This window comes from Eptesicus fuscus, chromosome 5 (assembly GCF_027574615.1).
Source record: "Eptesicus fuscus isolate TK198812 chromosome 5, DD_ASM_mEF_20220401, whole genome shotgun sequence".
In the NCBI taxonomy this organism is placed as follows: Eukaryota; Metazoa; Chordata; class Mammalia; order Chiroptera; family Vespertilionidae; genus Eptesicus; species Eptesicus fuscus.
This window is the reverse complement of record NC_072477.1, coordinates 40676470-40703180: the sequence shown is the minus strand read 5'-3', so window position 1 is coordinate 40703180 and position 26711 is coordinate 40676470. Positions and strand designations below refer to the sequence as shown.

The window sequence follows — 26711 nt, the reverse complement described above, 5'->3', positions numbered from 1 at the left end:
TGATTCCTCTTCTATCCGGATGTGAATCAGGAAGTGGACATTCCCAGAGCAATTACAAGAGGCGGTGACCAGGAGTCCCCCGGGCCTGCCCCGCTGCCCGAAATGGCCCGACCCTTAAAGAGAATGCCCTTTCTTGAAAAGTGTGCTGCTTTCCTCCCCACTGGCCTCCTCGCTCCGCACAGGGTCCCCATGTGCTTTCTGTGGGTTGACAGTCGCCTGCTGTGTCCTCGGCCCAAACAGCACAGGCTCCACAAAACCTCCCATTTCCTTCTGGGGCGGGTGAGCTTGCCTCCAATATGCGGACTTGATGCTGCATCAAATTGCTTCCAGAGGGAACCCTATTCCCTCTGGTCCACATGCCCCACATGTGCCCTGGGGCTTCCCTGGAACATCTCAGGTGGCAGTGCCTTCCGTGAGCCTGAATCCTGCCGGACCGTTCAGGGTGTGAGCTGATGCACGGTGGGCTTCTCTCATGCCGCTCAAGAAACCCAACACCAGAGAGTGCTCACAGACAGAGAGCAACGGTGCAGTTCGTCCCCCTGGGCAGGTGAACCCTGTCTCACCCAGAGGGAGCAGAGAAATCCCTTGTACAGCAATGACGACAGGGGCGTGTGTGAGTGTGTGTGTGTGTGTGTGTGTGTGTGTGAGAGAGAGAGAGAGAGAGAGAGAGAGAGAGAGAGAGAGAGGGAAGGGGAGAGGAAGGGAAGGGAAGGGAAGGGAAGGGAAGGGAAGGGAAGGGAAGGGAAGGGAAGGGAAGAGGGTGGGGATGCTTCAGAAAGAGAAAAACAAAAGGGACAAAGAAAACAAACAAGAAGTCCAATAGAAGAAAGGTTATTTATACATCTTCTACAGGTGTGACCATCAAACTTCTGTTTTATTAGCGCCATAGTAAGAAAGGCACGCACACACACACACAGATGTATAAAATAAAATAGAAAACAAAACTGTGCACAGCTAAATAAGCATGGGAAACTTGTTTCGTGTGTGTGTGTGTGTGTGTGTGTGTGTGTGTGTGTTGCCCCTCGGGCGCCTCCCCAGCCCGCGGCCCGCGGTTGCCGCCCTGCCGGTGGCGGCCCTGCGCGGGGCTGGAGGGCGGGCTGGACTCGGCGGGGGCGGGCGGGTGCGGCCGTGGGTCCCGGCGGCAGCAGCTCCCGCGGCGGCGGTTCGCGACGAGGTGCGCGATGGAGCCGAGCTCCCCGCAGCAGCTCCCGCGGCGGCGGTGCGAGATGGAGCCGCGCCAGGAGGACTGCGTGGACGAGGAGGACTGCGTGGACGCGGTGGCCGCCTGGTGGGACATGGTCGCGAGGAACATGCGGTGAGTGCGCGCCGCCGCCTGTCCGCCCGGAGCGAGCGCAGTGGGGCTCGGCCGCTCAGGGACCGGCGCGGGGACGGGGCGCAGGGAGGGCGAGGGGAGCGCGAGGCCCTCCTTGGGGCCAAGGGCAGGCACTGGGGCTCCGGGGCGGACGGAGGGGGCGCTTCAGAGGCCCAGAGCCCTGGGAACCGGGGGCTCTTGGGATGACCCTTATCCTCAGCCTCAGCCCCTACCGTGGCCGAGACTCAGGGTTTGATTTTTTAAGAACGATCCTTCTGGGCTTCTGAAATAGAGATTCCAGAAAGATGGCTCAGCTTCCTCTCTCTTATCTGCCTGGGCCATTATAATCCACGTGGTACTCTTGGGTGGAGCGTTTTAGGTCAAGGGGGGTCTCTCTGGTAGATGGAAGTGGAGGGTCAAGGCGGCTGGCTCCCTGGGTGTGAACTCTCTGGCCTGTATTTAAAGAACCAACATCCCTCCCTCCACAATGCTGATGATGAGCAGGACATTGAAACCATCACCTGGCATCACCTGGGCCACATTCATGCATCCTTTAAATCTGAACTATGTCGATGCGTTTTTGTTTTCCTCCTCCCATGAATCCTTGGCTTAAACAGTCGTCTTAAACCACCTGAACCCACCAGCATTGCAGCCAGGTATTGCTTGGAGACCCAGGACCCAGGAACTCGGGTATCTTGTTTGGTTTTGTTGGTGTGGGAAGTTATTGGCATTTTTGTTTACCATTTAAAAAATATGTATTTTTTTATTGATTTCAGAGAGGAAGGGAGAGGGAGAGAGAGATAGAAACATCAAAGATGAGAGAGAATCACCGATTGGCTGCCTCCTGCATGCCCTATAATGGGGATCGAGCCAGCAACCCGGGCATGTGGCCCTGACCGGGAATCAAACCATGACCTCCTGGTTCATAGGTGGACACTCAGCCACTGAGCCATTTGTGTTTGTTTAATTTTGTTCATTATGAAATATCCAAGACTCGCATCGACAAAGGAGACTTCACTTTGGAACGTCCAAGCGGTGAAGACAAACACGGATCTTGTCTTCTCTTCCTTCTGTGGCTCCCCGGGCCCAGCAGTGCAGGCCCCGCCCCTTGTGTTGGGTCTGAACACCAGTCAGAATATTCCAACTGACAGCACTTTTCAAATTTCGCATTCACGGGGCCTTATCTCCCTGATACGGTCCGCTGTTCTGGGAAAACTGGCATTTACTGACTTTCTCCTTAGTGCTTTCTGTAGCGCTGATGGCTGACGGGTTAACATCTATTTGGCAGAGAATCAAAGCTGCAGCTCATGCTTTTAGAGAACAAGTCGCTTTGTTGAGAATGGAATGGAGATGGGGAGCTGGGGACCCTCTACGACGTGCCTTACTAATTACTAAAAAATAAGTCTCAAGAGATGCTTCCTGAAGGAACAAAACACTAGCAGCGCATTCTTTGTCTGAGCTGAAAATTACTGGTCTAACTTGACATGTTCTGAGGCTGAGGCCCAGACCAATATCCAGAATCCTGGTTCGCTTTTGTTTCTCAGAGCCGGTTACTCGAGGTCAGCTCACATCATGGGGGCTTGCTGTGCGCCTTTTCTTTCTGTTTCAACCTGTTGCTCCACAAAATCTTTATGAGCTCAGCCCCGTGCTGGACAGAGTGGAATGTAAGAGAAGCATTACAAGCGACGTGGTTCTTGTCCGGAGGCTGGCCTAGAGTTGGGAAGTCGGGGGTAATGATGAGAAAAACAATCAGACAACAATGAAGGCTCCGATTGTAATTGGCGGGAGGGGTGAAAAGAGAAGAAAGGTCGCCGTAGGAAGATCTGTTTAGAGAGGCTTTGACAAAGAAGGGACACTTGAGTGGACGGGAAGGGCGGGGAAGGTTTGGTGGGGAGGAAAGAAGAGGGGAGGACGTAGATGTACCTTGCTGCTTGGTGATCGGTGCGTGTTGGCTGAATGAATGGGCACCGATGGTGGCTATGCAGCATGCCTTAGTATTTGGAATAGTTGTCTTGCCAAATGTGATTAGATTTGGGCATCCCAAAGCTGTTTGGTAGACACCTCTGAGCACGAAGCATGAATGATTTGCCCTGTAGCAGCTCAGGCCCCACCAGGTTTCTCCAGTAAGACTCATCCAGTTAGGTCCTGTGGCTCCTGCGGGAGGCTGTGCAGTTACAGATACCGCTGATCAAAGGGCAGGAGAAGGAGCACCGAGCATCGAGGTGGCTGTTTGATGTGGCTGCCCATTAGGAGGGAGTGGGCTGACGCGGCATCCTCCGCTCAAATAAGGTCTATCAGCCACGGGTGACTTTTGATCCCCACTGATCTAGGGGAAGTCAAATTGACAATCCCCTAGTTAAAAGAAGCACTGTTCCTACGCCAAGGGATCCGGCCACTCTGTTCTTTCTCACAGAAGTGCCTTCAGCTATTGGAGCAAAGGGTCCTGTATGAATTATTCTCTAAAAACAGGAACATGTTTCCTTCTGCTGCCTCGGCCTCCCAAGCACCCCCACTACTTTCAAAAGATAACTTAGCAGGAGCCTAACAGGCGGGGTAGCCGGAGTTCAGAGAGCCAGGGGAATGAAAGCTGGGGCTGGCCAACTGGGAGGAAGCATAAGAATCCCGATTGTGTTCAATTCTGCCCGTTTGGCTTGATCTGTGGCTCAAAGTGACTCCTCTAGATTTTGATGTCTTATCTTTAAACTCAGAACAATAACGTCCTCTCCTTTCTACCACCTTCATGGAGGCTATTTTAAAATATTATGCAACAGTCATTTTCATTTCTTTCTTGCTGGGTTCATGAGCAGGCAACTGCCTATGTCTGATGTATATGAGGAGCTATTCGTTACCCTTAGCCCTCAGATCTTTTCCACTCCCTGCAGAGTTGCTGGAAATCCATCGGAAAATCATTATCTCCTCCCGCCAGGCCTCTTCCAAACGTTCCAAGCGCTCTGATTTTTAAGTTATTAACACTGGAGGGAAGTTCTTTTTAGAGGTCTTTCTTTGATACTTCGGTATCAGAAGGCTCCTGAGAATATAGGTGCAGGAAGTGGGGAGTAAGTGGGAGCCGGAAGCGACCCTGAGGGGGCAAATGTGCAGAATGTGAGAAGAGGGTCCTGCAACAGCCTTCTCCAAGAGCTGAGTTTTGCCGGAGACCAGCCTTGTCCCTGGGGCTCATTTTTGCTTGCGTGGGTGGCCAGATGAATTCGCCACGAGTGTGACAGCTCACGGGAGGTCATCACGGAACTCTGGGGTCAGAGAGACCTGGTCAGGTGGCTGTGCCACTCACTGGTTGTGTAACCTCGGGAAGGTTACTTAACTTGTCCGTCTTCTCATTTGCAAAGTACAGGTAACGATAGTTATCTTCTCTCTGCCTCTGGTCAGGGGAAACAATTCATCAGAAGTGCTTTTCAGCACCCTGACCGCACAGTTTGATTACACGGAACAGTCTTTACATTGACTGCTCACAATAGGAAAAGGGATGTGGACAAAAACTGAAAATAGGAGGTGTTGACACTGACGTCCTGTATCCCTTGTTTCTCAAAGGTCAGAGACATGCAACCCTCATGAGAGATGTGGCTAGAGACCGAAGTGACATTAGTCATGCCTCATGGACAAATCATAGTTTGTCTGCTGATGGCTCCCAGTTTAGGTGGCTTGTGACACAGGGAACAGTAGGATAAACAATATGCATGACCCCACTATGTGCTCCCCTGAGCAGGCCCCAGCCCTGTTGTAGCCAACCTCCAGGTCCTCCCCTCTCCCCATCCTGCTCCTCGTGGTCCCTCTCACCAGGGATGACACATCAGAAGTGGGAGTTTTCTCTCATCGGCTCATTTCTTCCTGAGACCCAGTCAGAAGAGTGATGATCTGATGATTATTTGCGTAATGCTTTAGACTAAGAATAATAGCTAACACATACAGCACTCAATTATGATATAATTAAAAACTGTGGCAACTGTTAAATTGAATCCTGGTTCCTGATGGCTTTGGGGTCCTTCTATGGGACTGCAGTGAGGGCATAAGACTGGTATCCCCTCCTCTCCTATCCTGTCATGCTTGGGCTTTTCCATAGCTGGTTGGGGCCCTGCCCTATTGCTTTCCTCACCTGTTTCTCCTTAGTGCCTGCCCAGTCTTGATCTGCCCTAATTACATATAGTTCTGTAAATACTTACTAGTAAATGTCAAGTTACCTGTAATTCTTTGTGTTGGTCTCTGAAATTTGATTTGGACCTTAAGAGAAAAAAACAAAACCTGGACTGATTTTTGAATACCCTGTTTGTTTCACGATATCTTGCAGATCTATTCCACAATGCTGTGAAACACTCGGAAGAAAAATTGCCACTCAGTACAACAGCTTTACTAGTAAACCATTAAAAGAACACATTTTCCCTCCTCTGATGGACATGCTAATTTATTTTAATTTTTGTAAGTATGTACCCTTCATGAATTTGCCTATATATTTTTCCCAAATAAGGAATTCACCACCCTTAAAGTTGTGGCACAATGAGAAGACACGTCAGTTATAAAGTTGTGGTTCAAGTTAAATGGTCTGAAATCAATTTACTATTGGCTTTGGGGTTTAGCATAAGCCCTTGCAATCTGTTGGAGATAGAAAACCATGGCCTTGTGGGTAGGGTTCCAATTAAGGAGCTCCGTCTTCAAATCAACTGTTAATGTGAATTATCTTTTTCACTTCCTATTCTTGCCTATATTTTGAGAGAGAGAGAGAGAGAGAGAGAGAGAGAGAGAGAGAGAGAGAGAGAGAGAGAGAGAAGCTGATGGTGGGACTCTATTTTTCCATGTCTTTTCCACTGAGTGCTGTGTTAGTCAATGTACTACATAGTCCTTCTAGTACATGGGTAATACTCTCACCTACGTGTCCCCAGGTGTATGTTTATCCTGGACATTTCATTTTAAAAAGTAACACTTGACAGTAGCAGAACACTCATTACCTGTTCTAGGTCCTCTAACCTTTTTAGGGGAATGGTCTCCTTTGCTTTTAGCTTCAGATAAGGATAAGGATTGAATAAATTCCCTACTATGAGCTACCACTCACCGGTGCTATTTTAAAATCTAGCTTTAAAGATTTATTTTTGGCCAATTCTTCTATAAGCTAGTCCTAGTTTATAAAATAAAATACTTTGCTTCCATTAAGAGTAACTCCCATAGGAACAAAACTAGGATGTTTTCCTTTTAAACCAAAAGAAGAAAAGTAGCTCTGTCCAAATGGAAATCATGAAAGAGAAAAAAATGAAAAACACACACCAATAAATGGAAAATATGAAATAAGGTGGTTGAAATATATATAAATATAAAATAAATGCAAATGATTCAAGCTCATCAATGGAAAACCTAGAATGTCAGATTGGATTAAGAAAACAAGTTCCAAGGATATATAATCTTCATCAGACACTCTTAGAACAAAAGACACAGAAAGACAGAAGAATGAAAAAGGATAGATAGACCAACTAACCATAGGTCAGAATAAAGCTGGGGTAAGTAGCTTAGTAACTGACAAAAAATAGAATTTATGGTAGCAAAATACCATATTCCTAGTACTATACTTTATATAGTACTCGGTAAAAGGGAAATTAGAGCAAGAAAATATATCATGAACACATATGTACAAAATGCCATGTCATTTAAAAATAAAAGGTAAAATATGTTGCTAAGAATTTAGCGTAGTAGCTTGCAACTGAGAAACATGTTAGCCATGAGACTAATTACTTTTTTTGATTGTGATAAAAACAAACAAACAAACACACCTGGGATTTGATTCTGGGAGCTGATAATGATTTCTACCTTCCAGTCAAAGCACCATTTCTTGTGGACTTAAAGAAGCCGGAGTTAAAGATGCCTCACACAGTGAACTTCTATATCAAGGTTGAACCTGGGGTGATTCTGGGAATCTGGTGAGTGACTGACTGGACGCTGGGTTGCCTACGGACTTGGTTTTCGTGTTACAAGGGAAAGGGTGAGCAGTGCTGGGCTACTTCGGGGGAGAGGCTGGTGCTCCTTGGAGGCACCTGGGAGCTGCTCCATGCGCCTTCCCTTTGTATTGATACTTGACCTGCTTCAGGGAGCTTTCCAGGAACTTTACTGTGGAGTGTGACAACTTTTAGGTGGTGTGCTGCTTTGGGTCCTTCGCCAGGCTTGGAGGGCCTGGCCCTGGCCCCTTCTCCTGACTTGTTCTACACCAACCACTCTTTCCCTTCTACTGCAGACCCACTTGCGTACCAAGCCACACTCTCTGTCTGCAACAATTCTATCTCCCTGCTCCTTCTGTTCCTGCCTTCTTCCTAACCAACTGCCTACTCACCCTCTGGGTCTCAGATTGGTAATTTTCAGGGAAGCTTTTCCTCATCTCCATTCTAGGCATATGTTACTGGCAACCTGTATTTGTCCTTTATGGTATTTATTCCCACTGTAATTTAAGAAATGTTTGTGTGATTATCTGTGTTTGTCTTCCCTTATAAGACTATATCTTTTTTTTTTTTTAATCCTCACCTGAGGATATGTATTTTATTGATTTTGAGACAGAGAGAAACATTGATGTATGAGAGAAACATTTATTGGTTGCCTCCCATATGCACCCCAACTGGGGATCGAACCAGCTACCTTTTGGTGTATGTGATGACGCTCCAACCCACTGAGCCACCTGGCCAGGACCAAGACTGTATCTTTCATAGGTGACTCTGTTGGTGGGTTTTCATTGCTTAGCACAGTGCTTGGCACAGAGAAGGCACTCAGTAAATGTTTGTCAAACAAAGTCATGAGCATTCTATTGCCTTTTAAATATGCTAATCTCAATATCTTCTTCTGTTTGGTTCTACTACTTGTTCTTGGCTGCCAATTTTCCAGTGCTGATTTATATTTCATCTCCCCGAATTTAAACATGTGATCATGGAATGTTTAGGAACCAATATATTCACATAACTTCTTTCTAAACTGCAGGATACAGTTCAGCTAAGAATGTTGGAGTTTGACAATCTTTTTATTCTTTTTAAAAATATATATATTTTATTGATTTTTTACAGAGAGGAAGGGAGAGAGATAGAGAATTAGAAACATCAATCAGCTGCCTCCTGCACACCCCCTACTGGGGATGTGCCCGCAACCAAGGTCCTTTCAGTCTGCAGGCCGAGGCTCTATCCACTGAGCTAAACCGGTTAGGGCTATTTTTTTATTCTTTATCTTAACCCTATTGATCCTGGGTTTGGTGAGCGGACTGTCTTCTCAGTGCAGAGGCCCTGGGATTTGATGTGAGCCTTTCTGCCTCTAAAGATTTAGAGGACTGAGGACTTGTCAGTTCTCCAAGTCACCTTATGACATGTCATATGGCAGTGTTTATATTTTCAGGGTTTATTCATTGGTTTAACAAGGTGGAGGGACTGAAGCTCAGACAGGTGTTCACTAGTAAAAATCACAAAGTCACTGGGTTTCTTGAGTAAAATAGCTTAGTTTCATGTGACAGTTCTTTTTTCTCACCTAAACGGATTTCCCTGTAAATTCTTTCCAACTTGTCTATTCAGCCAAACCAATAGCATGCACAGATATCTGTTATCTTTTACTTGTTTCCACTCAATGGACTGCATTTTGATGGAATGAACCCAAGAACTGTAGTGTTGGAAGATTATTAGGTGTGGGAGTCAGAAGAACTAAAACAGTAAATGGTAAAAAGGGGTTGTCTCTGTGCATGGGGGAGATGGGGTAGAGCAATAGTGATTTTCATTATAGGATGCTTTGTAGTATTATAGTTTAATGTTTAGCATGTGCATATACTACTTAGATAAACATTTATATATGTAAACTTATCTATCTATCTATCTATCTATCTATCTATCTATCTATCTGACTGAGATAAGAAGTGTTTCAGACTTTGGCAAGGATAGAGAACTCTTCTCTCTGTCCATGTTTGTTAAAAACTTTCCTTGCTCTTCAGGCACACAGTACCCAGCTGCCGGGGGGAAGATGCTAAAGGGAAGGACCGTTGCTGGTACGAAGCAGCCCTTCATGATGGCAACCCAATTATTATCTATTTTCATGGCAGTGCAGAACACAGGTCAGTGGCTTTGCTTGGATATTCATTCATTCATTCACTCATTCACTCATTCATTTAGAGACAGAGAGACAAAGAGAGACAGAGAGCATTTCAGCTCTGTAAGGGAGTGAAAGGCAAGGCTCAGTTTTCAACTCTAAGCATGCCACCACGTATTTTTTTTCTTTGTTGAAATTTGATGGTGTTCTAGCAGTAGGCTTCTATTTAAAAACAAAATCCATATCCTCTCTAATAATAGACAAATATGCAAATTGACCATACCTCCAACACACCCACCAGCCATGCCCACAAGCCACGCCCACCATCCAATCAGAGCGAGTATGCAAATTAACCCAAACCAAGATGGCTACAGCCACAGAGAGCAAGGTTTCCTAGGTAACAGAGGAAGCCAAGCTTTCTGCCTGCCCTAGCCAGGCCTAAGCCTCCACTCAAGCTACAAAGTTTCAATTATAGAAGGTAAACAAATTCAAACAAATGGCGGCAGAATGGAGCTTGAGAGTGCAGGCCAGGGTTGCCACCGGCAACAGGGGAAGCAAAGCTTTCCGCACACCCTGGCTGGGCCCACCCGCTTAAGGCAACAAAGTTTCAATTATAACCCCAACACAAATGGCTGCCTGCCGGCCTCAGAGGGAGCCCCAGGCTACAAAGTTTCAATTGTAGAAGGAAAATAAATTCCAGATACCAGGGCCTTTGCTTGGGTTGCCAGGGGGTGTGGCTGGCCTGCAAACCACCACAGACCCCTCGCTCAGGCCACCCCACACCCCAAGGGAACCCCCACCTGATCCGGGACGCCCTTCAGGGCAAACCAACTGGCCCCCACCCCTGTACCAGGCCTCTATCCTATCTAATAAAAGAGAACTATGCAGATTGATCATCACTGAAACACACAATATAGCTGCCCCCATGTGGTCAAAGATCCTGCCCCCATGTGGACACAAGATGGCCACCACAAGATGGCCAGCAGGAGAGGACAGTTGGGAGGCACCCGGCCTGCAAGGGAGGGCAGTTGAGAAGGACCAGGCCTGCAAGGGAGGGCAGTTGGAGGTGATCAACCCTGCAGGAGAGAGCAGTTAGGGGTGACCAGGCCGGCAGAGGAGGGAAGTTGGGGGCAAACAGGCTGGCAGCAGAGTGGTTTAGGGGGTGATCAGGCTGGCAGGCAGAAGCGGTTAGGGGCAATCAGGAAGGCAGGCAGGCAAGCAGTTGGGAGCCAGCAGTCCTGGATTGTGAGAGGGATGTCCGACTGCCCATTTAGGCCCAATCCCGGTGTTGGGCCTAAATGGGCAGTCGGATATCCCTCAAGGGGTCCCATATTGGAGAGGGTACAGGCTGGGCTGAGGGACAAACCCCCTCCGTGCACAAATTTTGTGCACCGGGCCTCTAGTGTTCTATATGTAGAATAATGTGGATCCTTAACTGAGAGGGACACTAACTTCCAAGATTTCGATATTAGTTTTCCAGGAATGCAGTGGTTCCTTTATTCCCTGAGAGTGTCTGAAATGATGGATTGACCCCATGGATGATTGGCAAGGGAATAGGCATGACATATGGGGGTAGGAAGAGCAATTTCCACATCAGTGGTCTTTTCACAGAAATACATGAAGATTCTTTTATTTAGCATAAATCCTATTAATCAACAGTATGGACTTCCAGTGATCACCTGGAATTCTGACCATAGGTACTGAATTCTAGCCTAGAATATTGATGCCCCGGCTTCCTCTCTGTGGTCCCAACCTTGCTTTGTGACAAAGACCGCCTCCCAGAAGCCTGGCTCTCCTTTGATGTGCTGCCAGAGCCATCAGTGGGCCTGTAATTGGGGTGGGTGATGCTTATCAGCGGTGACTGGGCTGCCTCAGTTTGGGGGAGGGGCAGTGTGCCTTGCAGACCCACTGACCTGGCTCTGTCTCTGGAGGGACACTTCGAACTAAGTGACAAGGTCTGGAATCTGTCCCTTGGCTCCCTTGCCTAGGTCTCTTTTTCTCACCAGTCAGATGATGGCTTTCTCGAGGTGTCCATTTTAGAGTCACATTTACAGAGGTTGCCTGCGAATTTACCATTTTCCAACGTGGTTCAACGTGGTTCTGATAGTGCGGACTTGCACATGGTGTTCCAATGCATCTGCTTGCAGGATCCGGCGGATCACAATTCCTGTCTGCCCCGCTGGTGACTCTGCTATTAAATCAGTCATCACAGACTCACTAGCTCAGGGGTCAGCCCCAGCCTCCTCCTGGCCCCTGCCCACGAGTCTCAACTTGCATCAGCAGTACTGAGCTGAAAGGGGGCCAAGCGGAGGTTATGGGGGACCTTGATGGAAACAGTGGTTCTAGATTTGGGATCCATAAAAGCCCGAGAAGGGCCATGAACCCCCTCCCAAAACTGTACATAAAATTTGAAGTGTAAATAAATACCTTTTACCCTCTGGGAAATGGGTCCAGAGCTTTAACCACATGTTCAAAGGGCTCCATGACCCACTAAATTTTATGAAACTTGGCTCTAAAAACAAAATTTTAAAGACTCTGCCTTTTGAGTTATCGTTGTCTCTGTTTCATTCACGTATGATATGGTTATTCTGGAAACGTATGTTTCTTGTACCCCCAGAGACGTGAGTTTCCTTTGCTTCAGCTGGCACTTGGTGGCTGAGTGGACAGGGACCAGACAGATCTTAGAGTAGTGAACATGACTATATCATCCTTTGTTCTAAAAAGCCGCTTTCTGGAACTTACTTTCCGTTAGCTTCTGAAAGTATTCTTAGAAATAAGTTTTGTTGTGTAGGAGTGCGAGGAGATGGGTTTAATGCTTAGTCATCAAATGCTATGACAAGGAGTGGAGACCTGGGACCCAGCATTCATGCAGAGGAGCTCGGCAGCAGCGGGGAGCCGTCAGTCATTCCCCTGACACATCCGGTCCCCTTTCTCCTTGTTATTTATTTCTCTAACCCGAAGAAGAAAGGTGTGAGATCAGATGTCAGCAGCATGATAGCGACTTTTATTGAATTTGTCTTCCCAATTCCTAAATCTTGCTCTTTTTTTTTTTTTTTAACCTTTTCTACAGGGCAGCTCGTCACAGGCTTAATCTAGTAAAGGTATGTCTGAAGGGGCCCCAAGGCACCCATTTTATGTCTCCATGTATTCGTTTCTGGGCTAGGGCCATAGATCTTCCTCAGCTTTGGCAAGGTTATCGATTGAGAGCTCCCCAGAGTGGGTTTGGTGTCTGGGGCCCAAAGTCCCATGAGTGAGTGGACTTTTCCTCCAGCCTTGACCATGGGGGATCAAAGTAGATGTGACTGTCTCTGAGTCCCAAAACACTTTCACGAATGCATTGCCTTCATTAGCAGATGGAGTTGATGACATGTGTGTTTGCCTTTTCTGAGGGCTGGGGGATGGATTGAGAGAATATACAGGTGTCCCCCAAAATGTATACCCACTTTGCAGCTGATTGCTCAATTGATGTTTCTTTCTTTTCCGATTTAACCCACTGGAATTAATAATCATTCAAAGTGTGTATACATTTTTGGGACACCCTGCACTAGGTGCGAAAGTCACTCCTACAATAAACAACCGTTTTTGTGATATAGGGTAAAGACATAGAGTGTCTGTTTTTAAGTCATTCAGGCCCTGGCTTCAGCTCCATGAAGGGCTTTGCAGCGTGGATGGTGGCCACACTCGACTGTCCTCACCTGCTCCATGACTTCCGTTTGCGGGGGGGCAGCCCCTAGCATTTCCAGGTGTGAGGGAGATGGCAGGCTTTGCACTCACCATCTCTGCCTCTGACTCAGAGCCGGTCAGGCAGGCTGTTGATCCTCTCCCACACGCCAGTTGGGTAATTTTTGCCGCAGGTGACCAGGCAGCTGGTCCAATTACTGACCACAAGACCTGATCTCACCTGTCACGTGCCAGCTCCCACCTCCACTCTTTCTTGGTTTAACAGTAATAGTGGGGCCCAGAATCCCCAGCCCCTTCTTCATCCTCCTTCCCCCGTTCAGACAGGAAGCTCCTCTCTCCGCTGCCCCCTCAGAGCTGCCTCTGGCGGAGGAGTGGTGGGCTGCATACAGTTTTGCCTGGGGTGGTGATGCCTATTAGTTTTTAGGTCTGCTTTCCATCCTGCACCCCACTTCCCACAGGGGATGGTGGTGAAGCTGATGTCTCCCTCCCACTCTTGGCAGAGCTGGGCGGTCCCTTGTGTGCACAGAAAGAAGAGTTGGAGGTGTAGTCATCCCCGTGGCAGCAGGGGTGGGTGGGAAGGTATGATAGCACTTCTTCCCCCGGGGCAGATTCAGGATACCACAGCCATAGTCATCATCTCCCAGCCAGACCACACTTCCCGAGCTCTTCATTTACTTATTTGGATAGGTGGTGACTGGGAAATCAAATTGCTACAGAAAACTTTAAGCATGAAGTTTATTCTTCTTTGGGATTTTTTTTCTCCTAGAGATAAATTCTTAGATTCTGTTGCTGTTGTTATTCTTGAGTTGGATTGTCAAGTGGTCCTTCAATTTACAGTATCACAAATAACACATGAATATTTCTATTTCCCTGGATGTTTAACTGCCCTGCTTCTTAGGTAACTTTTTGTTTTGGAATGAATGCAGTTTAAATAGGTATTAAAAAGTTACATTTATTTTCTCATTATCAGTTCTATTTTTTAAAATATATTTTTATTGATTTCAGAGAGGAAAGGAGAGGGAGAGAGAGGTAGAAACATCAATGATGAAAGAGAATCATTGACTGGCTGCCTCCTGCATGCCCCCTACTGGGGATCAGGCCAGCAACCCAGGCATGTGCCCTTGACCAGAATCAAACCTGGTACCCTTCAGTCCGCAGGCCGATGCTCTAGCCACTGAGCCAAACCAGCTAGGGCTATCAGTTCTATTTGTATGTAAAAGTTCATAATGAGTTTCAGCCACCCACATCCACCCACAGCCGTGGGAGAGGAGGCACGATATTTGGACATATGCAGGCCCAGGTGTGAATCTTGGTTCTGCCTCTAGACATTTGGGTGACCAAATACGAACAGATTATTTAAACTCTCCAAGGCTCAGTTTCTTTATCTGTTACATGGGGAGAATACCGACCTTATGGGACTATTGTGAGGATTTAGTTTTAAAAGTGTCTGTACAGTAAGTTTTGTCCTTTTCTCTGTCTTCCCTTTGTCTATCTTTGTAATTCAAAGTTATATTTTCATATTCTTTCCTCATTTGTCAACATAGGGCTTGGCAGTGGTTTGATATCATCTAATGATCTCTTTATCTTTGATTGATATTAACTTTTTATCTGTTTATCTATAATAATAAAAGGGTAATATGCTAATTAGACCAGATGTCCTTCCGGACGAAACCAGGGCTGGAGGGAAGCCACCCAGGTCCCAGGTGCCTGCCGGCGGCCGGAGGAGGGAAGCCCGGATCCTGGGTGCTGGAGGGAAGCTGGTGCCGGCAGCTGGGGGAAGGAAGGCCTACTCTTGCATGAATTTTCCTGCATTGGGCTTCTAGTATTTAATATAATGATCTCCCCCTTATTTGATTGCCTCTACTACAATTCTGTGTAGTTCTTATTCTCAAGGGAATTCTTAAAGAGGACATTTACTATGTACCAAGGTATTTTAATATGTCATCTCATGTAATCCTAAACACATCTACTATTGTTTTTCACTTTTCAGAATAATATTTGCATATTTAAATGTTAACTGGCTTGCCCAGAGTCACAGAGAGCTGGCAAGTGGCCCAAGGTCACAGAGCTGGCAAGTGGCAGAGCCACACTGGGACCCAGGCTGTCGGACCCAGCTCTGCCACACTGCGTTCCTTACTTCCCATTGAGTCTGGCCATCTCAAGATTGAAGTAAAACACCAGATTTCAAAAATAAATCTTTTCCCTATTTATTAAACTGTCACAACTAGGGTTATGGAAGTGTCAAACCTTTTCTGTTTGCATCTTCTGATTGAAGATAACGGCTCCTTTGTCATCTAGGTGCTGAGCGATGGTGGCTTTCACGTCTTGTCTGTTGACTACAGAGGTATGTGTTAAGAACAGTGTACACAGATTTTTCCAGAAGCAGGAGGCTTTCGATGATTCTCACTTTGGAGGCGGTGATACTGTGTTTGCCTTTCCTTGCTGCCAGGGTTCGGGGACTCTACGGGTAAGCCCACAGAGGAGGGACTGACTGCGGACGCTATTTGTGTCTATAAGTGGACCAAGGCAAGAAGTGGCACCACCCCCGTGTGCCTCTGGGGCCACTCTCTGGGTACAGGGTAAGTGGGGTCTGCAGATGGGTCCTTAGGTGGGTCCTGGGGGCTCCAGGCAGGAATGAGCCCTGAAAGGAGCAATGATCTAGGGCAGCGGTCGCCAACCTTTCGGACCTCACGGACCACCAGTGGCGACCGCTGATCTAGGGGACAGAGACTCTCTGGCTTCTCTCACTTCCCACATGTGGCTGGAAACCTTGCCCTCTCAGTGTGCCTGTTTGTAAAACACGGGAGCGCTACAGTCATCTGTGACTCTGGAGCCCATTGCAGAACTCCACTTGAGAGTTTTAAGGAAAAGGATTCTTAATTTAGAGCCAGGGGGACCCCTGGAAACCCTGTGCAAAATGTTGTGTCTATGTGCATTTTCTAACCGGAGCTTCCAGAGCTTTCATCAGGTATCAGATGCTCCGATGGGGTGTTGCATTTTGTATCATTTACTTGACTGTTAAGTCACGGCTTCACATATGCACTCATTTTCATTGCTTTACAGAGTTGTAACGAATGCTGCAAGAGTACTGGAAGAGAAAGGTACTAGAAAATGATTACGTGGTATAATTTCCTGGCTTGAGATGGGGAACTAAAAAGAGTCAAGAGACTATTGGGTACACTTCCAACACAGAGATAGATACCTAAAGCACCCCAACTTTAGGCAGTTTCTGATAATGCAGCAAACGTTCCTTTTCCTCTCGATTTAATATAAAAACAATAGTTGTTTTTCAAGATGATGAAATTAAAAATAAATACCAAGGAAAGACTTAAAATTACCTTTGAAAGAGCCCTCACTGTGAAGTGACAGTCACTGTTACTATGGAGTCATTTGGGTCACAGGAGCGGGAAGTAATACACATGGAACGACAGGCAGGGCTTACTTCCTGCAGCCCTGCTCACATAACATTTACGTTGGCATTTCTAGAAGCGCACTGAGAACCGCCTGTATCAGAATCTCCTGGGGATGCTTTTTTAAAACACAGGTTTCCTGGATCTATTTTCAGGATTGGAGTCTCTGTGAATAGGACAAGGTGACTTTGACAAGCATTAAAAGCGTGTCATCTCTTGCATCACATCTTAAACTTTACTTGGCAATACAGGTCAGGTGGAGTTACGTAAACATTTTAAAGCAAGTCACCTGATATTCACAATCTTAATTACGTATGCAAATAAACTAAGCATTGTTTCAATGCTCCCCTAAGCTCTCACAGCTCCCTGTCACTTCCTTCACAGTGCTGGCACTGTTATAGTATCTGAACTAAATTCTCACATACATGAATACTTCACTTCCTCGATAATGCAGTGACCTTGGGACACTCTGGTTCCATCCACCTCCTCAGCTTATGAACTCTTGCTATCATGTATTTTAATTTTCTCTGTACACACTCCATAAAACATTCTTCTTACATTATAAAAGCCAATGGTTAGATGTACTTTTCTTTGCTCTTTATTAGTTTCAGCATTTCTCTGTTTTTATCTGGGATTTTTGTTCTGCCTGTCTATTGGTGAATGAATTCTCTCAGTTTTGGTCTGAAGATGTCTTTATTGCATCTTCATTTTTGAAGGATATTTTCACTGGGCATAGAATTCAAGGTTGGCAATAATTTTATTCCAACACTTTGTTCAGGGTTTCACTGTTTTATTAGGAAGTCAGCTGCCAGTCTTACTGTTGCTCCTTTGAAGATAATGCTTTTTTCTCTGACTGTTCTTGAGATTTCCTTTTGGTCTTGGCTTTACAAAATCTCACTGATTTAGCAGCCCTCAGGTGCCTTCAAACACACACATACACATGCCCATATCCTCATCTGACCCACATTTTCTAATTGTTCTCTGGGAAAGTGTTGGCCAAAACAACCTAATCAGCCTCTGGCACATTCTTAACAATGGACTGCAGAACAGTTTTCCTTCCCATAGTACTTTGCTTTCTAAAATTACCCAAGGCTTGACAATCTGGTTTTGTTTTAGAAGAAGGTACTGGTTTGCAACTACCATATGCAGGGAAATCTCTTGGTTGGTGGGTGGGGGAGCTTGTTAGAAATGCACGTTCTCACATCCCCCCAGCCCCCCGAGATTCTGGTTTCTGACTCAGTAAGTCTGGAGTGGGGTCCAGGAATTTGCATTATTAATAAGCTTCACAAATGATGTACAAGACCTTAAATATCCCTTATTTAGGGAAGGTGATATTTAAATATGATAGGGGAGTTATTTCTTTTTTATATTTTCAAGGATCCCCAGTTGATGCTATTGTTCTGGAAGCTCCATTTACCAACATGTGGACTGCAAGTATCAATTATCCCTTGTTAAAGGTGAGTCTCTTACTCATCTTCACAAGATGTCAAAGTGTTTCCACACATTTATGTTTATTAACCACATTCTTTTTCTTAATTAGTTTTATATGCCTCTAAGTTATTCTAACTTGAGACAGGTTATTAGCCAGTTGCAATTAAAGAAGGGCATGATTGATGGCTTTTGGAGTTGGTAGTCCTTTTATTTTCTTCTAATAGATTGAGTAGCTTATTAAAAGCCAAAGTTTTATCTTTTACAATTTTTAACAAATAAGTTAGGTTTATCTATTTATTATTATTATTCTTTTAAAAAGTGAAAACAAACATCTCACACATCATTTTTAGTCCTATGACTGTCAGCCATATATCTTTCATAATTTTATGATAAGACAGCCTCTAGAGAATCCAAGGAAGCTGCCAAATGATTTTATACAGTATCCCATGTAGAGGAGACAATCTCTCCAAGAAGATAAGATATAAGGAATTGGGCAACAAGATGTAGTTTTTTAAAAAAATCTATTGTGCAGTTTATCCAAATTTTATAATTTTATTTCAAGCCCAATGCTCAATTGTGTATAGTCATACATCCATATAAATGTTAGCAAATGAGTGAGAGAGAGGAAGAGAAAGGGTGGGTGGGGGGAGAGAGAGAGAATAGGAGAGATTCTTAGAAGGAATACATGGCCCCACAATTTAAATTGTTGTCTAATATTGGAAGGCAATGTAGGTGCACTTTTCTCCAACTGTCTACTTTTGGAATCTTTTGCACAATAAACTATCTTAGAACATCCTGGAATTTACTTACCTGTTTCAAAGGAAGGCAGTGCATTACTTCTGGGAGTGCTATTTCACAGAATCACAGAATCTTGAAAATGTCTAAACTTCAACTCAATACAGGAATCTCCTCTACAACAAGTATGTCAAACTCAAAGGCTAACACGGGCCAAATAAGGTTTAAGTTTGTGTGGGCTGCAAAAAGACAAAAGCTTCAATTTTCATAGAAACGTAGGTTTATTTCGATAGAGACATGCTGAATACAAAGGGCTGAAATTAATGAGTAATCCTTAACATAAAATAATAGAACATTTTAATAAAAATTAATATTTTTTTCTTGAACATTAACTTATCAGATACTGAATAACTGCACAAATTAGTAAGCGTAATGCAAATAAACCTATTTTTCTTGTTTGCCGAAAGTGAAATATTTCCTGTTGCACACACCAAACATGTCAGTCCAAGACTAATGATGTGGCAATCGGCTGCTAAAATATTCGCTGCTAGTATTAGTGGAGAGAAATGGTGTGCCTGCACATAAGGGAAATGAATGCAACACAATTATAGTAATCAGTCATTAATGAACGTTGTAGTTCATTATTAATAATTATGTATAACAGGATATTGTAAAATTAAGTTATGAAGTTTTTATTAAAATGTTTCTTACATACCATTGTATTGGCTGGGCTGCAAAAATATATATGGGCCGGGAGTTGGACATGCTTGCTCTACATTCTAAAATACTGAATGCTGAGTAACTTAAGATTTAACAAATACAACATTTTCAATTGGTTCTAGATGACTGAATATTCATCTTAAGATAACCATTACTTGATCATCTATTACTCCAAGTAATTACTAATAAACACAAACTTTTGGTATTTTGCAATTCAGATGCAGTACAGTCTTCCCACTTACTTTTGTTTCTTTTTTGAAATTTTATAATTTTGAAAGTCAGCATAATAGAGAAAATACGTGATGTAGCAAATAATTATAAACTGAACACCTAAGTCAAAATGTAACCAACATTGCCCTAGCTGGGGTGGCTCAGTTGGTTGGAGCGTCGTCGATTCCCCATCAGGACACATGCCCAGGTTTCCAGTTTCTTCCCGGTTGGGGCACATTGAGGAGGCAACAGATTGATGTTTCTCTCTCACATCGATGTTTCTCTCTCTCTCCCTTCTTCTCTCTAAAAATAAATGAAAAAAATTAACCAACACGCAAGTCAAGAAATTAGCATCACCAGAAGACTCATCTGTATGTTACTTTCTAATCTAATAAACCCCATCTTAGCTGTAATCCTCAGCCTGAACTTTATGGTAATCACATCCATTATTTTCAGTCCTATGAGTGACAGCCACATATTTTTTCTTTATAGTGTTACCACCTGTTTGTGCATCTCTAAGCAGTATAGCGTTGTTTGTTTTTAAACTTTACATATTAGAATTATATAGGATGTATTCTATTTTTTCACCCAACATATATTAGTAGGATTTTATCCATGAAGTATAGCTGTAATTTGATCATTTTCATTATTATGTAGTATTTCATTGTATAAATATAGTACAATTTATTGATCTAATCTATTGTTTGTAGACATCTGAGTTGCTTTTTATTTGGGATAATTAGTAACATCATTGTTATAAGTATTCTTGAACATGTATTCTCTAAACTTGTGTACATATTTCAATGGAGTATACATTGGGAGTGGAATTGCTGGATAATAAGGTATGCATATGTTCAGCTTTAGTAGTTAGAGTGCCAAGCAGTTTTCCAAGGTGACTTTGCCATTTTACTCTCCACTTACCATACAAGAGAGTTCAGTTGCATCATATCCTTACCCTCATACTGATATCTCATTGTGGTTTTAATTTGCATTTGATGACTAATGGAGCCAGGCATTTTTCCATATGTTTATTAGCCACTTAGATATCGTCTCTTGTGATATACTTGTTCATGTCTTTTGCTCATTTTTAAATTGAGTTGTCTTTTCATTTGTAGAAGTTCTTCATAGGGTAAGTCTTTAAAATTATTTGTTTTTCAAATATATTCTATTTTTTGCTTTTAAACAAATACTTGTTTTGCTTTTTTACTCCCTCAATGGCATCTCATAATGAAGAGATATTCCTATATTTCATGTGAACCAGTTTACCAACATTTTCTAATGGTTAATACTTTTTGAATAAAAGTGTCCTGTTTAATAAAACTCTGCTTACCCAAAGTTATAAAGATACTCTTCTGTGCTATCTTCTTGAAATTGTTTTACCTTTTACATTTAGAGCCATATCCCAGGTATGTGTTTTTGCATGTGTAGGATGTATAAGTCCTTATAGATTTCCAGTTGGCCCAGTGCCATTCACTAAATGGACCTTCCCCATCACTGCAGTGCCAATGTCTGCATATACCAGTATCTCCCTCTACATATATACATGGGTCTGTTGGAGATTCTCATATCTCTCCCATGTCTGTTGTCCATGCTCATAGGAATACTACAATCTCTTAATGACTGTAGCTTTATAATATGTCTTGATATCTAGTGAACTTCTTCAGCTTTGTTCTTATTCAAGACCATTTTGACCTTTTGCATTTCCACATATATTTTGGAATATACTTGTCACTTTCTCAAAATTAAGTTAATTATTGTATTATTTTCCATACCAACAATGGTAAACTTACTTTTGCCTAACCCTGTATACTCTGTATGATTTTAGCTTTTAAAATCTGCTCAGAGTTGTTTTATGTCCCAACAAATGGTCAATTTTGGTAAATGTTCCATATGCTTGAAAATAATGTGTTCTGTTGTTTTGGGTACGCTGTTCTAATGTGTCAATTAGACTGTTAATCATGTCATTTGATTCTTCTATATCCTTACTGATTTTTTTGACTATTTGTTTTATCAGTTGCTCAAGGAAGAATATTAAAATATCTCACCATTATTTTCGAGTTATTTCTGTTTTAGTTCTGTCAATTTTTGCTTTAGTTTTTTTGAGGTTATATTTTTAGGAACATACACCTAATAACGTAATTTTATATCTTTTATGTGAGTTTATCCTTTCATGTATCTGATATTTTAAGAATATTTATCTGGTGGTATTCCAGAATAGAGGAGGCAGGGAGACCCAATTAGGAACCCACGGCTGTGCTCTGGGCTGGAGGGGATGCTGTGACCTCTGAGTCTCAAAGGGCACCTGGGCTGGGAGGAGTGAGGAATAACAAAGTAGATTATTGGCTTGGGCCAGCTTTCTTCTCTCTCCTTTGGAATTTGAGATGAATTGCTGAAGGGCTTCTCTTATTGAATTTCCCTCAGAGGAAGAAAAAAGTAAACAAAACAAGAAATCTTGCCCTTAGTATGGGTGAAAGGCCGGGAAAGGAAGAAAGGGAAGGAGAGACAGTGTTGGGATCTGCAGGCTGCACCTGAATGCAAATCACTTGCTCTGGGACCAGGCAAAAGATGCCGGCCAGACAAACCCCACCAAACCACGGAGGTTCCTGAGGCCAACGCTGGCAGCAGACTTTTGTCTTCACTGCAGATTCTGTACCCATTTCCTACCCAATTCCCCACAATTTACCCAAGTTCCTGACAGTTTACCCAATGGCATGACTTACTTTTTAAAACCGGAAAAAAGTTTTTTTTTAAAGTTTATTATATTTAGAAAGTTACTATTCTCTATGTTACTATGGCTTATAGTGGGAGACTACAACAAGTTACATTCGATAGCAGCTAACTCTAATTTCTCTGTACTCCTAAAGGAGCAGTGATATGCATAATCTAAAAATGGCTTCTACGGTGAACATAATTCTTTTCTTTTTGAAATCGTGAAGCTGAAGTTCGTATTTACTGGCCACAGCCTAGCAATTCTGTCCCCATTTCCTTCCGTAGGCAACATCCCATTTATTGCATTGCAACCCCCTTCCCTCTCCCCTCTATTCTAAGGAATAAAATCTGAGTGAAATTCACTCACTCACAGTAAGATGAAAAGGACTGATGATAGCTTCAAAGTGTATGCCAGGGGTATTTACATAATAGACTCATTCCATGGGTTGCAAATATTTATTAGGTACCAGGACATTTTCTAGGTTCTGGAAATACCACAGAGAATAAGGAAGCTGTGGTTCGTCCTCCTATGACCTTTACATACTTTCTTGAGAGACAGAAGACAAGTACTAGCACTAGTCCACAACACGAGGATTTTCCATAGAGAGAAGTGCCGTGAAAGTTACATAATGTATGTGACAGGGAATGGCTGGGTGGTGGGAGGTCAAGGTTCCATAGCTGTTAGGGAAAACTGCTCTGAAAAATACCATCTGAGCTGAGACTTGCAAGACAAGGAGCCAGCTTTCACGGGGAAATGTGGAGGACTCGGACTGAGGGAAAAGCAAGGACAAGGGCCCTGAGGTGGGATCGAGGCTGTTCCAGGAACAGAAGGCAGCTGGGCCTGACCTGGAGAGGGAGGGCATAGTGACAGATGAGGCTGGAGATAGAGGCTGCAGCCGGATCGTGTCAGGCCTCGAAGGCCAAAGTGACACTGGGTGAAATCCAAGTGCCTTTGGAGGGTGTGAAGCAAAAGAGTGACAGGACGTGACGGGCACGTTGTTAAAGCGATCACTGGTTTCCCCGTGGGAAATGGATTGCAGCGGGGAGAGGGTGGAAGCAGAGGGTCACTCACAGTTGTTGGTGTAATTCAAGCAAGAGATGAAAGGTGGGTTAGGCTGGGTGATAGGGGAATGGAGAGAAATGAATGTATTTGGGATGTAGTTGGAGGTAGAATTGAAGTTGGTGAGGAAGGTGTAATATTGCTCAGGGTTTTTGTCCCTTCCTCATTTTTAGTTGAAATGAATGCTTTTAGGCATATAATTTACCTAGTGACCTCATCAAAATATGATAAAGCCAATTTTACTAGAATTCAAGTCACTGGAATTTGCCATTAAAAAGGAAACTCAGTATGTTTAGAATGTAATTGTTATATTTGGAGTCTGGTGGTCATTGTTAAAACCTAAAATGCCCTTTAAAATAACTGCAGTATTAATTCAACAGTTTGTAATGTTCAAGTCCTTTAAAACTAGTTATATGTATTGTGTGCTTTCAACAGGATTTTTTGACTAATCAGAATATTCTGTTCCCCAACAAAACCAGTTAGTTATATCCACCGTAGAAGCAATGTTTAGATTATGAATATCACTGCTCCTTTCAGAATATGAAGAAATAAGTTAATAGTGCTGTTTGTATTTTAAAGAAAGGACAGTCAGTGATGGTCTGTGGATAGTGGGATTATGTGTGATTTTTTTTTTCTGTTTCCTTTCGTATTTTCCAAATTCCCTACAAAGATATGAATTACTTTTACAATCATCAAAATTTTGCTTTTTTTCAAGTTTATTATATTTAGAAAGTTACTCTCTTATATTACCATCATTCATGGTGGAAAACTACAACAAATTATATAGCTGCAGGCAAAGTTTTAATTGTTTTTTTCCTTTTAAAAAAATAGATTTACCAGAAACTTCCAGGATTTTTACAAACACTTATGGATGCTCTAAGAAAAGACAAAATAGTCTTCCCTAATGATGAAAAGTAAGCTAAAGATTAAAAATGTCCATTGTTCTATTACTATGCCTGTAGGATTCTGGGGGTGGGGAGGTGGGGCAGGGTGTGACTATCATGTGACTTACTTGATGGGTAGATGAGAAGTCTGAAAGACTAGATGAGAATTTATAGGTGGGCACTAGGATTTAGGGTAATGTATCTACAAGTTTTTAGTATTTGGCATTTTCCTTATGACTAATTTGATGACTTTACAGATTCATTATTTTCTCTGAAGTCATAAAGGGAGCTGTAGATTTAGGGATCCCTGACTTTAGGCCTTATTCTGCACATAACTAAAACCTATCTATTGTCCAGCCTACTAATATGACAGCAAATCCAATGAATAGCATTTGGCAAGTTTCCCTCTCATAGTTGGAGAATTTGAGCACCTGCAAATATGTAGTTGTTATCAATATTTTTATATTTCAACACACTTGAGGGATGTAACATTCTCAGGAGTAACAGCAAGTCACTGTGGCATGGATGGACGGATATTGAAATGGGGTGGGGGAGGGAATTATTGTTTGAGAATGTCATTGGAGTCAGGAATGAACATTCTTCATGCCACAGCCTTTTTGAAGGGCTTCCTCCAAAGTAGGAAGTTGACCAGGAAGCTAATCAAACCCATTAATTAGATGTTCATCCTGTACATTTATGGGGAAAAGTAAATAAATTGTCACAAAGAGTTCTATTTTGTCCTGTGGAAGTTCTTGTTATTTTGGGGTTTTTAGTTTTCTTTTAGAGTCTTTTCTTTTTTTTTTTTTAAAAAAAAGTTTTTATTGATTTTTTTTAGAGAGAGAGAGAGAGGAAAAAAGAGGGAGAGAGAGAGAAAAACATCAATCGGTTGTCTCAATGTATGCACCCTGACTGGGGATTGAACTCGCAACTTGGGTATGTGCCTTGATTGGGAATCAAGCAGGTGACCTTTTGGTGCATGGTATGATGCTCAACTGACTGAGCCATATTGGCCAGGGCTCTTTTAATGATAATATTCCAAGTATTATGATATTAGGTGGAGTAAGGAAAAAGATAAAGTTCTTCTAATTTTGTACAAATTCAATACTTCAGTGTCCTTCATTTTAAAGGAAAATCACAGGGAAGTAGATTAAATTAATTAGGTACCTAATTAAACTACATGAGTACATAGGAGAAAGAGAATATTACCCAGAAGAAAAATAAGTTTCTGTGTGAAGTTTTGTTATATATGAAGTTGTTATGCCTGGGAGGGAAGGAAAGAGAGTTCTTGTATTTTGGGCAAACCTCATGTTTTGGTAAAGATTTAACTTGGAGGAGGAGGAGAACTCCCAGCGTGTAATTCTTGAACTGAATGCTTTTCTTCTACCTGTTCCTAGTGTAAAATTCCTGTCTTCCCCCCTCCTCATCCTTCACGGCGAGGATGACAGCACAGTGCCTTTGGAGAATGGAAAACAGGTAAATGAACTGAGTCCTGACTGAGACATACTGTTCTTATTTCACCATCTTCTCTTCCAGTCAAACTTTGATGAGAGCCCAAAGGAGGGTCTCTGACATTCTAAGGGATTCTCTACACCCATAATAGCCATGCTGCCTGGTGTATACAGTAAGCATCCATGCTAATCGCTCCAAGGAGCATTTGTGGTGGACCCTGGCTCCTCATTCGGGGTCTGTGAACCTGGAAGTGTTGTGGGGACCCAGGATACTATAGGAACCTCTGTATCTTTCCTGTAGTGGCTCTAGAAATGGGGAGGCAGTTTCTTTTCTTTTAACCAAACAAAGGGCGTCCATTACAATTGCTTGTCTTCTTGCAGGGAGGTATGGACAGTGGAAGGATGTCCTATCGGCATTCTCTACTAGTCATGCAGCTTTCAGTCCTTTAGCTGTAGAGGCAGCCAGTTGGGAATGTGGAGTCTCCATGTCTCTGACCTAATGGGACTAACTCCTCAAGCTGGCTGTTTCTGTATCGCTGTAAGAAAGTCAGCCTAGAAAAACAACAGCCTTGATGGTCAGCCTTTGAGTCTCTGTCTTTCTGTGCCCTTGCAGCTCTATGAAATTGCACACAATGCATATAGGAACAAAGACAGGGTCAAGATGGTGATCTTTCCTCCTGGCTTCCAACACAACCTGCTTTGTAGGAGCCCCACACTGTTAAAAACTGTGAGGTAAGAGTAGCTTTGTTAAATGTGACTTTCTTCCCTTAAAGGCAATTAGGGCTGATCTGGCTTACGTGGACCGTGAGGTGGGAAAGCATGTGACTTGATCTAGGTCCTTTTTCTGCAGAGATTTCCTGAGCCAGCAGTGGGCATGAGGTCTAAGAGCAGCAGAAACCTCCAGTGAAGACTTGGTCCAAACACCACCTGTGATGTGTACTTTTTGTGTAAAATTGTACCGGGATGCTTGGATGAGCTAAAGTCATTGGCATGTCTACCAGTCACTTGCCAGCTACAAAGCATGGATGCTGGGTGGTATGGAATGCTCTCATTTAGTTCATGGAACATGCT

The 26711-nt window shown here is 43.4% G+C and overlaps 1 protein-coding gene across 1 annotated transcript; it reads left to right on the top strand.

Moving 5' to 3' along the window:
• The first annotated feature begins 1181 nt into the window (after nucleotides 1-1181).
• On the top strand, nucleotides 1182-26518 carry ABHD12B (abhydrolase domain containing 12B). The gene is made up of 13 exons (XM_028141786.2): nucleotides 1182-1315; nucleotides 5613-5740; nucleotides 7125-7227; nucleotides 9258-9377; nucleotides 12423-12453; nucleotides 15332-15377; nucleotides 15483-15612; nucleotides 16097-16134; nucleotides 17821-17900; nucleotides 24140-24222; nucleotides 25587-25665; nucleotides 26254-26372; nucleotides 26491-26518. Exons 1-13 carry the CDS (start codon nucleotides 1182-1184, stop codon nucleotides 26516-26518), a joined length of 1119 nt encoding a protein of 372 aa, XP_027997587.2.
• The last annotated feature ends 193 nt before the right edge of the window (nucleotides 26519-26711 follow it).

What these genes read in the sequence shown, in the direction of transcription:
- ABHD12B (XM_028141786.2), top strand. Translation starts at nt 1,182, where the DNA reads ATGGAGCCGAGCTCCCCGCAGCAGCTCCCGCGGCGGCGGTGCGAGATG. An exon ending in GTCTTCCCTAATGATGAAAA is followed by an intron (nt 24,223 to 25,586) that starts GTAAGCTAAAGA and finishes ACCTGTTCCTAG; the next exon opens with TGTAAAATTCCTGTCTTCCC. An exon ending in CTTTGGAGAATGGAAAACAG is followed by an intron (nt 25,666 to 26,253) that starts GTAAATGAACTG and finishes GTGCCCTTGCAG; the next exon opens with CTCTATGAAATTGCACACAA.